At 41.9% G+C, this 12,622-nt stretch overlaps 1 protein-coding gene across 3 annotated transcripts in view; it reads right to left on the reverse strand.

Moving 5' to 3' along the window:
- Positions 1 to 7,133: 7,133 nt before the first annotated feature.
- Positions 7,134 to 12,622, reverse strand: part of LOC109413958 (tryptophan 5-hydroxylase 1) — a 58,672-nt gene continuing 53,183 nt past the window's right edge. The window contains exons 4-9 of one of the 3 annotated variants that reach the window (XM_019687688.3): positions 8,809 to 8,859; positions 8,345 to 8,626; positions 8,156 to 8,282; positions 7,836 to 8,068; positions 7,413 to 7,645; positions 7,134 to 7,354 (exon numbers count right to left, since the gene is read on the reverse strand). In XM_019687688.3, coding sequence (XP_019543233.2) covers positions 7,269 to 7,354; positions 7,413 to 7,645; positions 7,836 to 8,068; positions 8,156 to 8,282; positions 8,345 to 8,626; positions 8,809 to 8,859 — 1,012 coding nt within the window. In that variant the 3' untranslated portion in view covers positions 7,134 to 7,268. Of the gene's footprint in view, positions 7,376 to 7,412; positions 7,646 to 7,835; positions 8,069 to 8,155; positions 8,283 to 8,344; positions 8,627 to 8,808; positions 8,860 to 12,622 lie in introns of all 3 variants that reach the window. The other 2 variants (XM_062854096.1, XM_019687689.3) reach the window with 2 other exon arrangements.

Raw genomic sequence — 12,622 nt, forward strand, 5'->3', positions numbered from 1 at the left:
CGGGACACCCGAAGCCGGTTCCGGATCACTACCGGTTCAGATACATATGGTATGAGAATATTTTCCTGCTGACTGTTCATCAGGATATCAAAAAAGCCACTATTTGATATGTCGCATGCATGGGTTTGGTTAACTTTTATACTTGGCCACCTCCAGCGGGACATCTGGAACCGGTTTCGGAACACTACTGGTTCCGATATGTTCTGAGAATGCTTTCCTGCATACTGTTCATCAGGTTATCGAAAAAGCCGCGGTTTGATATGTCACATGCATGGTTTTAGTTCAATTTTATATTTGGCCACTTCCGGCGGAACACCCGGAACCGGTTCCGGAAGACAACCGGTTCAAATATGGTCTGAGAATATTTTCCTGCTTACCTTTCCTCAGGATGTCAAAAAAGCCACTATTTGATATGTCGCATGCATGGGTTTGGTTAACTTTTATACTTGGCCACCTCCAGCGGGACATCTGGAACCGGTTCCGGAATACTACCGGTTCCGATATGGTCTGAGAATGTATTTCTTCTTACTGTTCATCAGGGTATCGAAAAAGCTGCGGTTTGATATGCCGCATGCATGGGTTTAGTGCACTTTTATGTTTGGCCACTTCCGGCGGGACACCCTGAACCGGCTCCGGGACACTACCGGTTCAGATATGGTCTGAGACCATTTTTCTGCTTACCGTTCATCAAGTTATCGAAAATGCCGTAGTTTGATGTGTCGCATGGATGGGCTTGTAGCGTTTTCATATCTGGCCCCTTCCTGAGGTACCGGTCCGGAACACCTAAATGGCCATAACTCCGGAACGGCTGTACCGATCCGAACCATTTTCAATAGGAAACAATGGGACCAGATTACGCGTCGAATGAACCATCGGTCATTAAAATCGGTTGAGGTTTAGTACAAAAAAGTGATGTGACCTTTTTTTGTACACAGACATACATACACACATACACACACACATACACACATACACATACATACACCCATACAGACATTTGCTCAATTCGTCGAACTGAGTTGATTGGTATATGTGATGCGACCCTCCGAGCTTTCTATCAAAAAGTCGTTTTTAGAGTGAACATATAGCCTTTCCAGTACACTTAGTGTACGAGAAAGGCAAAAAGAGTAGTTTTTACAGTGACTTTCTTGTAGAACTGGCCGCACAAGTTTTTCATATACCATATTCTCAGGTTAAGCTTCTAAAATGAGCTGTAGGTGGTTGAATTTATACGTTATACAGGGGGTGGCCAAAATGTTTGGGAAAGGCAACTTTTTTTTCTCTCACAAAAAGTTCAACATGCTATAACTTTTCATAGAGTGCATCAAAAACTATCAAATTTTGACTGTTTGTCAACCTATTATATGTGCATCATTGATACTAATTTGGGCTCGATTGGTCAATCTGCGGCGAAACTAGAACTGTTCTCGTAAAACACTGCTTTTTACACTACCAATTTTTGAACTGCCATATCTCCGAAACCAGTAAACCAAATTGAATGAAATTTTTTAACGTTTATCAACAATATATTGATACTTGATGCGACATTATAAAATGTAATATTTTCTCACGGCGAATAAAGTTGTACCGGTTTGACATTTTCACCCATATAGAGGAAAATAAGTCAAATTTACAATATCACACAGAAATTACTAAATGTGTTCTTCCTTCCAGAGATATCTTGAGAACAAAAGTAGAAAATACATTTTTTAGAGAAATATTAAAAAAGTGTCCATCTATGATAACTTTTTTAAACATTCAAAAAGTATCTATGTTTTGATAGCTTGTAAAGCATTAATATATTGTTGATGAACGTTCAAAATTTCATTCAATTCGGTTCACCGGTTTCTGAGGTATGACAGTTCAAAAATAAGCTGTCTGAAAATATTGTTTTATGAAAACGGTTCTAGCTTTGCGAAAGATTAACCAATGGATCCCAAATCTGTACCAATGATGCACATATAATAGGTTGACAAACAGTCAAAATTTGATAATTTTTGATGCACTCTATGAAAAGTTACAGCTTGTTGAACTTTTTTGTGAGAGAAAAAAAAATTGCCTATCCCAAACTTTTTGGCCACCCCCTATATGTCGAAATGTCATTTTCAGAACTGGTACTCCTTCAGAGATTTCTCTAGAGAGTCCTTTCGAAATTGTTCCAAGAATTCCTTCTGAGATTCTTTTGGAAGTTCCAGGATTCCTCAAGGAATGCATTCGGAAATTTCTCCAAGGATTCCTTCAAGATTTTGTTCCTAGATTCCTCCAGAAGTTCGTTTCGAGATTCTCACTGTAATACTTCTAAGATTCCCGAAAAGATTCTCCCTGATATCCTTCCAGAAGTATCGAAATTCCTTCACGTGCCCCGAGATACCTCGAGGAATGCCTTCCTGTGAATTAACTCTTAATAGAGTCTTAGAAAGAGTTCCTCAGAAGAAAGAAAAAGATCTCCTTGAGGACTCCCGGAAGGAACTTCAAGAGAAATGTGAGAAACAACTCATTTGTTCAGTAATCCGAGATGTAATTCCTAGTAAATCTAAAATAAACAGGAGGAATCCTAAAAGGAGCATCTGGATGAATCCCAGAAAGAGTACCTGAAAAAATATCAAAAGGAGGAATTCTAAAGAAGGAATCCCAGAAGAAGCTCCGAAACCTACAAAGAAACTCCAAGATGAATCACAGATGGAACACCTGATAGAATCTCAGAGAGAACTTTTGGAGCATCTCAGAAGACACTCCTGGAGAATTTCTCATTTTGAGCCTAAGAAACTACCTGAGAAATTCCAGATGGATTCCTCACCTAAGAAATCCCAGGTTTCCTCCTGGATTTTCTTCTGAAATTCCTTCAGAAAATCCTTCCGGGATTTTCTCAAGAATTTGATCAAAAAATCTTCCAGCAGTTGCTTCTGGAATTTCTCCAGAAGACTCATCCAGGAGATCCTTTCGAGATCCTTCCAGTTATTTCTTGGAAGATTCCTCTAAAAATTCTTCGAAAATTTTCTCCAGGAATTTCTGTAGTAGCTTACAAGAACCAGTTCAGATATTTCACTGGCTATTTTTGAGATATTTCAAAAAAAAAATACTTTCAAATGCCTTGCATTCCTTAGTGTTTCAGTCAGAAACGTATAAAAGGATTATATATAAAGCTATTCGTGATTGTTCCATGCAGTTTTTACAAAATACCTCATCGGAGATTTATCTGAGAGTTCCTTGAAAAATTCTTCCGGGGATTTTGTTCAGAAAATTCATAGTTTCCTTTATAATTTCTTCCTTTGTTTTCTAGAGATAATCCTTGAAATTAACAAAAGTACTTTTTATGAAACTTTCCTTGGAATCCTTCAGAAATTATTTCAAGGATTCTTCCTTAAATTCTTCCAGTGGTTTCTTGTGGGGACCTTCAGAAAACTATACATCACCAGGGATTTGTTCAGGAATTGCTATAGAGATTCCATTGAATATTCCCATAAAAATGTGGCTAGAAATTTCCGAAAAATCCTGCAGTGGTTAATTCAAGTAACTCAGGCAGAAATTTTCCCAGAGATTCCTACAGGAGCTTATACAGAGATTCCTTCAGGATTTCCTCCGCGTATTTCTCCAGAATTTTCTTCAGTTTGTAATCTACCGATAAATCAAAGATTTTTTCCGCGGATTCGCCAAGGAATTCAGAAACATTTCCTAGGAATTTCTGCAGGAACTCCTTTGGAAATATTTAATAGAGTTTTTTCTAGGGTTCTTTACAGAAGCCTTGCAAGGTATTCCCACAGGAATTACTTACGAAATAGTCACTATATTACTACAGGAATGCTCTCGGAAAATCCACAAAAAATTAATAAAATATTTTCTAAAAATTTTCCTGAGAATTCATCAAAAAACATTTTTTTTTGAATTTTACCAAGGGTTTCCTGAAGAGTTCATCTACATATTTCTTCAGGAAGTTCTTTAGAAATTCCTTCTAGTATCACCTCAAGAATTTTGGTGGTATTTCTTCAGGTCTTATTTTAGAGAAACAGTACATAGTGGTAATTCTACAGTAATTCTATAGATTCCCAAGAATTTTGGAGTTTTCTTAAGAAAAACTATCAGGGACCCCTTCAAAAATATCTCCAGAAATTTCTACAGAGTTTTAGAGTTTCCTTCAGTAATTTCAAGAAGTTCTGCCATAGAATTTTTGAGAAAATTCTCGGATTTTTTGTTAATCCTACACATTTTTTTAATTTTTCCTGCAGTTCCGTCAGAAATGTCTCCTGGGATCCTTTAAAGATTTCTACAGGATTTGTTTTAGAAATTTCTCCGAGGGTTTTTTTGAGAAGTTCTTCTAGAAATTTCACATATCAATACTGGAAGAAACCTTGAAAGATTTCCTGAAGGACTTTAAAGAAATCGTTTAGGATTGTATGAAAAAAAAACTTTCAAAAACTCCTGGCGACGCCCTTGAAGATTCATAGAAGAAGTTTTTGAAACTTTTCTGGGGGGGGATCCTGGAAAAATTCATGAGTCAACTTTGGAGAAATTCCTGGATAAATACTTGGAATAATATCGGAAACAACTCCTCAAGATAGCTTTAGAAACTTCTGGAGGAACTTCAGAGGTAATTTCAATGCATGAAAAATTATTGGCAGGAGAAATCTGTAGATATACTTTTGAATGAATTAATTTAAAAAATAAATGTAGATAGAAATCGCAAAGAAAGGTACTGTTGTACTCCTTGAAATAATCCCTAATAAATATCCTAGGGATTCTTGTGGGGTTTTCTTGGGGAATCTTCGAAAGAATTCCTGGAGATACTTCTAGAGGAATTCTTGTAGGGTTAGGGATTGGGATACGGAACCATTCTGAGTTACTCTTTTCGCTCGACTCCATTCAGAAACGTTCCTTAAATGCAGAAAATAGGACAAGACTGCTCGATTGTCCTTTTCTTTATGGCAACACCGCGGTAGTCCAGAGGAATTGTTAGTGTTACTCTGAAAAAGTCGTGAGAATCACTCCGATAATTATAAAATCTATGGGCATTTTTTGGAGAACTACTGTGCAGGTAAACATATAAGAATTTCTTGAAAAATTCATTGAAAAATCAAGGAATAAATTCTGGCGTAATATCTGCAGGAACCGCTGAGAGAATCTTTAGAGAAATTTCTGAAGCATCCTCGGATTTTTTTTCTGGAAGGATCGCTGAGGGCTTGTCTATAAACAAATTATACTGTTAGGGCCAAGGTCTACGCGTTAGGCAAATTTCAAAAATTTGGAATGGACAAAGGAAGAGCTACATGTGAAAAGGGCGAATATATGACATCATATTTGATAGAACCGCTTGATAAAAACCAACAAGAAAGAATCTCTGGAAGGATCACAGAATCTTTATGAAGAAAATTCCTCTGAAATAGTATATTTTATATAAATCTCGGAGGAATTCCAGGAGAAACCCCTAGAGCATTCCTAGCAGAATTTCTCCTGAAATTTTTAGAAATATCTAGAATCCCATAGAAAAATTTCTGGAGAAAAATCTAATGATATGCTTCAAGGAATACCTTCAGCAATGTTTGAATAAACACGTGAAAGAATACACGCAAAAACTTCTGTAGCAATCCCTGAATGAATCCCAAGAGCTTCTGAATACGCAGAAAATGACGCTAGTTTAAAACAATAGAACGCACGGATGATTTTCAAACTGAGATTTTGTTTATTCCAAAAATATATTACTTTGTTCTAACTTTAAGTTCATCGATAAAAACAACTAGGCACCATCATTCCATATAACGTTAAAATCTTCCTATATTTCTACAAAATGGGGACCACAAACATGACCTGGAAGCACTCAAACATCTTTTAAATTCATACCCCCAATTTCACCACAACGAGGAAGGTGTAGTAAAACCATCACCGCCTGGGTTGCCTTTTTTATGTTCTGCTTTCCATCCGCTTGTCGAGTGTCTAAAAATCAGTGTACGCAGAATATGCCACCGCAAGCGAAAAATAGGCAACAAAGAAGGCACGGCAACAACGCTTTGTTTTTTCGTTAACAGATAATGACAAAATCGCTCCCGAGTTTGTTCACAACAAAAACGGTAGGAATATTTGTCTCGTTCTATTCACATCGGGATTTTCGCATTGTTTTGCAACTGAAACTCGACTCTGAGGTTTGCAAAGTCTTATTTCGTCCAAATGCTTATGAATTCGATAATGTGGGTCGAAAATTTCAGCAGAAAAGCCGAAATATCAGCACAGGCACGGCAAGCGATGTTTGTTTTATTGCTCTCATCGCCTGACATGCGTTTGTTGCGGAGCGCCCTTGTTACCAACAAGCACCGCTTAGGACAAAGCGTTTGTTTTTCGGCGTGATCCGTTTTTCGTACCCTGCCAAAAATTGATTTCCGAGCTGCCGGAGGACCTGCCGTTTAAAACAATCCCTTATTTTATGTTGAAACTACCAAATCTCAGTTTAGTCAAACAAACAGTCAAAAATATCGACAAATGAAAATATGTGTATTGTCTAACAATGGAACAGTTCAGTTTAAACTAGAAATCAGTTTGTCGCTATAGCAAACTGTAAAATCGATTGATTTGAACTAGAATTGAATTGTGTTTACAATTTATTTTTCTGCGTGTATGAATTTTTTAAGAAACCTGTGGGCTAGTTTCAAGAAAAATCTTTCGAGAAATTTCCTGAGAAACTCCTCAAGATCACCCGAGAAAAATTACTGGTCAAAATTCCTCAACATTCTCTGGAAACGTTTACAGATAAACATGAACAGGAATGCAGTCAACCTGGAGAAATCTTCAGAGGAATTCTGGCTTAAATCATTCTAGTAAATCCGACCAGAATTCTCTTTTTAGGCAATTTCCGGAAAAAAATCCCGAAAGATCCCTTAAAGGAATTTCTGGCGATGCCCCAGGACATAATCGTAAGGAAAAATCCAAAAAAATATGCGAAGGAAAACATTCTAAGAACATTCTTGGAGGAATCTCTAGAAGAATTGCTGCTGAAGTACTGAATTTCAGATATATTTTGTGAAAAAAATATTAAGGGAGGAGTTTTGTTGACAACACTGAAGAAACTCCAATTGTGAGATGGAATAATAAGAATAATTAGATTCTGAGATAATATGGAACAATGAACATTTCGGAACTAAGGATTTCAAAGAAGTTATACCACATCAAGAATGATTTTTATTAGACATTGTCTGGTTTGGTAATTTGATCCCGGTTCAACATTGGTATTAATTCCATTATTGGTACAAGTTTTTATACATCAAGAGTAAAACGGTTGCACTGCATCATGGAATGCATGCTATTACTGGTTTGGAGTGGTCGCCTTGCCGGAGGAATCGGAACTTTCCGAATTGGGACTCTTGTCGCATACCTGCAAGGAGGAAAAAACATTCTATCAAGAACCAAACTAACCAACCAGCTGTTCTAACATCCATAACAACTGACGTGCAAACTGCTGGACAGTAGCTTCTCGATCGACTCCACGTCCAGGTTGTCGTCCATGGCCGAGACTTTTTTCAGCGCCGACGAAACGATGCTCAGATCGCCTCGTAGTTCGCTCACCAAAGCCGTGATCTTCTTAGCGTTGCTCAGCACGTCCACGGTTTGCGTGTACGGGTTGTAGCGCACTCCGAACGGTCGTTGGATGTTTTCGGCAAACGCTCTGTAACGGGAATTTGGATTTTTTCTTGTTTTGCATCTTTTTTGGTTAACTTTTAAACTGAATCTATCAAAGACACATAGAAAATCCCGTTTCGTTCGAAAAGTTTGAAAGGTGGAAGCACCGCCACGATGAACGCCTTATTAACACTAGAACCCCTGTAGTTAGTAGACACTCATTCTGCCCATATTACCTCATTTTTTCTTTGGCCTCCTCGAACGAATCCGTGTAGTAGTAGGCATTCTGGTACGCCGTTATGATACACTCCTCTTTGCACGTTTCATCCGGGTCGAATTTCTTAATCTTGTCCGTAGTGGTGATCGCATGTTGCAGTTCGGCCACCGACGAAAGTAGCCCCGCTCCGTACACTTTGAATGTGCCATCTTTCTGACGGCACAGACCGAACTCCACCGTGAAGAAGTATAACTGAGAAAAGAAAATCCAAATCAAAATCCACAGAAAATGATCACGTGGTTTATGAACAGCCCTTATGCCGCCCACACCCCCACTCACCGTGGCCAACTTGTTGATGTCGTCATCGGTGGCGCCAAGCGAGGCCAGTCCAATTTCCTGCGAAAACTGCGCAAAGCTGGGATTGGCCAGCAGCGGCATGTGGCCCAGCAGCTCGTGACAGCAGTCGCTGGAAATACAAAATTTCAAATTGTAACCACCGGAGAGCTATAATTTGAAATTTTAATTTACGGCTCCGGAGTGTAGAACGGATCGGACGAGTGCCGGATGTACTGAGTGCAGTGGAAAACGCGGAACGCCAGTCCGGAGAGGAAATCCCTCGGCGAAAGGTAGCCCGCAACGGGCCGAATCTGGAAGCCGGTTTTCCTCTTCAGGAACACGTTTATGTCCTGCAGCTGGGGCAGATTGTCCTCCCGGTAGCCGCAGTACTTCACTAGTTCCGGCCAGTTTTCCATGTACTCCGGCACGGCATGCTTGACGTACAGTTTGTGCAGCTCACGAAACACCGTGCCCCTGGTGGAAGTCAAGATGGGAAACCAATAAATTGGATTAAATCGTTTTGAATATTCTCTCGTTAGTGAAAGGATAGATTGCACCCATTCTGTTGGGTGGATGGATGGCTCATCATGACCGATATGTCTTTCGCACGACAAACCAAACACGCTCCTTACAATCTAAGTCGCAATTCAATTTACCATGTCTTGATCTCTTCCGGTGTGTACTGAACCCTCGGGATTGGATTGCCACTGCGAAAATAGAGAATGGGTTGTGAGTTTAATTGAGTTAATCCAACATCATTGACTTTTCTGTTAGGTTCAATGAAGCAAGTTGAAATGGGCTTTCTTTACTGCGTGGTTGGATTTAAATTAAATTACTACACACAAAAAAAAACATATTGAAACAACAGCAACGTCCAACAATACTGATTGACTATGCACAGAACATAACGGAGAAGTGATCAAAGAATACTGAGTATTGCTAGATATGAATCTCAACCGGAATCGCTCAAGCTCAAGTAATTTCAGAGTTTCAAGAGCAACTCATGCTTGGCATGATTACTACATTATCCTTGTTTATAGGATTTTAAACCTAAAAATATCAAAAAGCACATAATCGATAAAAGTTATGACAACGTGGCAACGGTAACCAGAACGCGTTTACAGGGGGTCCCAAGGAGTTTCAGAGGGGTATCAGCAGGTCTCAGGAGCTTTTAAGGGGTCTCATGGTTCTCTCAGGGGGCTCCAGTGGCCCTCAGGGGTGCGGTTCGAAAGGTCTCAGGGTCGTTTCAGGTGGTTTCAGAGGCATTCCAGGGGGACTAGTAGGACTCATCGGCATTTAAGGGGGTCTCAGAGACGTTTCAAAACAGGCTGCAAAACGGTGAGTCGATAAGGAGAGCGTTCAACATTGCTCTGGCCTTCACAAGTTCCTACCCCATGCTTCCACGGGTTAAGCGATGACAAAGATCGCCAGCTAAGAGTTATGTTCTGCTTCTAGCTGACTTCAGCTAGATTAAGGAGGTATGACCCGAGCGTCTGTTCACCAAGGAGGTGCGGCTCAAACAGCGTCTGTTCTGGCACCCAGCGGCTGAGTAAGAAACGCTGCATCACGCCCAGCTAGATCCAAGGTGGTAGCCCCATCAGCGTGGTCGTCCCAGTGTTGGTTGGGACGTTAAACAGAACTGGCACGATGGCCCTCCGGTGAGACTGGAGTGTTGGCGTAGGCCCAATAAGCCACCCGTAAAAATCCCCATTGCGAATAACATAGGAGAAAATACGACTCGATACAATCGGCAAAGACCCACGCGACGAAATAAGGACTACGATTGGAAACTTGGAACATGGAATTGCAAGTCACTTGGTTTCGCAGGATGTGACAGGATAATCTACGACGAAATACATCCCCGCAACTTCGGCATCGTGGCGTTGCAGGAGCTTTGTTGGACTGGACAGAAAGTGTGGAAATCGGGCATCGAGCAGCTACCTTCTACCAAAGCTGTGGCACCACCAATGAACTGGGAACAGGATTTATAGTGTTAGGCAAGATGCGACAACGTGTGATCGGGTGGCTGTCAATCAATGCAAGGATGTGCATGTTGAGAGTTAAGGGCCGTTTCTTCAACTACAGCATCATTAACGTCCACTGCCCACACGAAGGGAGACCTGATGACGAGAAAGAAGCGTTCTACGCGCAGTTAGAGCAAACATACGATGGTTGCTCGCCGCGTGACGTGAAAATCGTTGTCGGTGACATGAACGCGCAGGTAGGAAGGGAGGAAATGTACCGACCGGTAATCGGGGGAACAGCCTGCATGCCGTATCGAATGATAACGGCCAGCGATGCGTAAACTTTGCAGCCTCCCGTGGTATGGTAGTCCGAAGTACCTTCTTCCCCCGCAAAGATATCCACAAAGGCACCTGGAGATCACCCGACCATCAAACAGAAAACCAAATCGACCACGTTCCAATCGACGGCAAATTATTCTCGGATATAACCAATATCCGCACATACCGCAGTGCGAATATAGATTCGGATCACTACTTAATCGTTGTATGCATGCGCTCAAAACTTTCGACAGTTATCACCACGCGTTGAAGTCGAACGCCGCGGCTCAACATCGAGCTGCGTAACGTAGAAGTGGCTCAAGACTACGCGTAGCTGTTAGCAGTAGCCCTACCAACGGAAGAGCGGCTTGGCGCAGCTACACTTGAAGGAAACAGTATGAAATGGGGGGTTTTCTCACGGTTGGAGTAATGATCCTTACTCTACGATAGTCACGATACAAGAGAGCTGATCGCTCTCTTACGATTCATCGAACACTTTACTTTGTGATGGGGGTATTGCATTATAACAGTTAGGTCCTGTCAACTGGTGTTGCACTGAACTAAACCAATTTGCTAATTCTGAATGGATATTACAGGCTGGAGGGAAGTCCGATCCGCCATATGTAGTACCTCGGCTACAGCACTAGGCTTCGCGACTCCGAATCACAGAAACGACTGGTACGACGGCGAATGTGAACAGTTGAAAAACAAGAAGAATGCTGCAACGCCGTACGAGAGCGAATAAGGTACGTTACAGGCAGAACTCAGTCTTCCGGATGAAGAAGCGCCATCTGGAAGAACGAGATCACAAAGCGATGGAAGAGCTGTACCGCGCTAAGGACACACGATAGTTCTACAAGAAGCTGAACCGCTCGCGCAGAGGCTTTGTGCCACAAGCCGACATGTGCCGAGATAATCACGGGAATATTCTCACGAGCGAGTGTAAGGTGGTCGAGAGGTGGCGGCAGCATTACGATGAGCACCTCAATGGCAGAATTCATGGGTGAACGCGCTACAACGGACCAGATGTTCGCCATCCGCCAGGTGTTGCAGAAATGCCGCGAATACAACATGCCCACACATCAATTGTTCGTCGATTTAAAATCGGCGTATGATACAATCGATCGAGAACAGCTATCGCAGATTATGCACAAATACGGATTCCCGGATAAACTGATGCGATTAATCAAGGCGACGATGGATCGATTGATGTGCGTAGTTCGAGTATCAGGGACACTCTCGAGTCCCTTCAAATCTCGCAGAGGGTTACGACAAGGCATGATCTTTCGTGCTTGCTGTTCAACATTGCATTAGAGGGTGTAGTAAGCAGAGCGGGGATAAACACGAGTGGGACGATTTTCACGAAGTCCGTTCAGCTGCTTGGTTTCGCTGATGATATTGCTATTATAGCTCGTAAATTTGAGACGATGGCGGAAACGTACATCCAACTAAAGAGTGAAGCCAGGCGAATCGGATTATGTTGTAATATCGGGTAATCGTTCTACACCGCGCGTAGTCTTTCTTTTGCGATCGGGTAATCGTTCTTCATTTCGGAGGTCGGCCAACAGATTAGTCATTAATGTGTCGAAGACAAAGGGCCATCGACGGTGATGAAATCGAGGCGGTTGAAGAATTCATGTACTTGGGCTCACTGGTGACCGCCGACAACGACACCAGCAGAGAAATTCAGAGACGCATTGTGGCAGGAAATCGAGCATACTTTGGACTCCTCAGAACTCTACGTACGCCGTCACACGAAGTTAACTATCTACAAAACGCTTATTAGATCGGTAATCCTCTATGGGCACAAAGCATGGACCTTGGAGTTTTCGAACGGAAGATGTTGCGTACCATCTACGGCGGAGTGCAGATGGAATACGGGACATGGAGAAGGCGAATGAACCACGAGCTGCATCAGCTGCTGAGAGAACCAACCATCATCCATACCGTGAAAATCGGAAGGCTACAGTGGGCGGGTCACGTCACCAGGATGTCGGATAGCAACCCGACTAAAATGGTTCTCGAGAGACATCCCACCGGTACAAGAAGACGTGGAGCGCAGCGAGCTAGGTGGGTCGACCAAGTGGAGGATGATCTGCGGACCCTACGCAGAGTGCGGAACTGGAGACAAACAGCCAGTGGAATGGAGACGGCTACTATGTACAGCAGAAGCCACCCCGGCCTTAGC

Source organism: Aedes albopictus, chromosome 2 (assembly GCF_035046485.1).
Source record: "Aedes albopictus strain Foshan chromosome 2, AalbF5, whole genome shotgun sequence".
Classification (NCBI taxonomy): domain Eukaryota; kingdom Metazoa; phylum Arthropoda; class Insecta; order Diptera; family Culicidae; genus Aedes; species Aedes albopictus.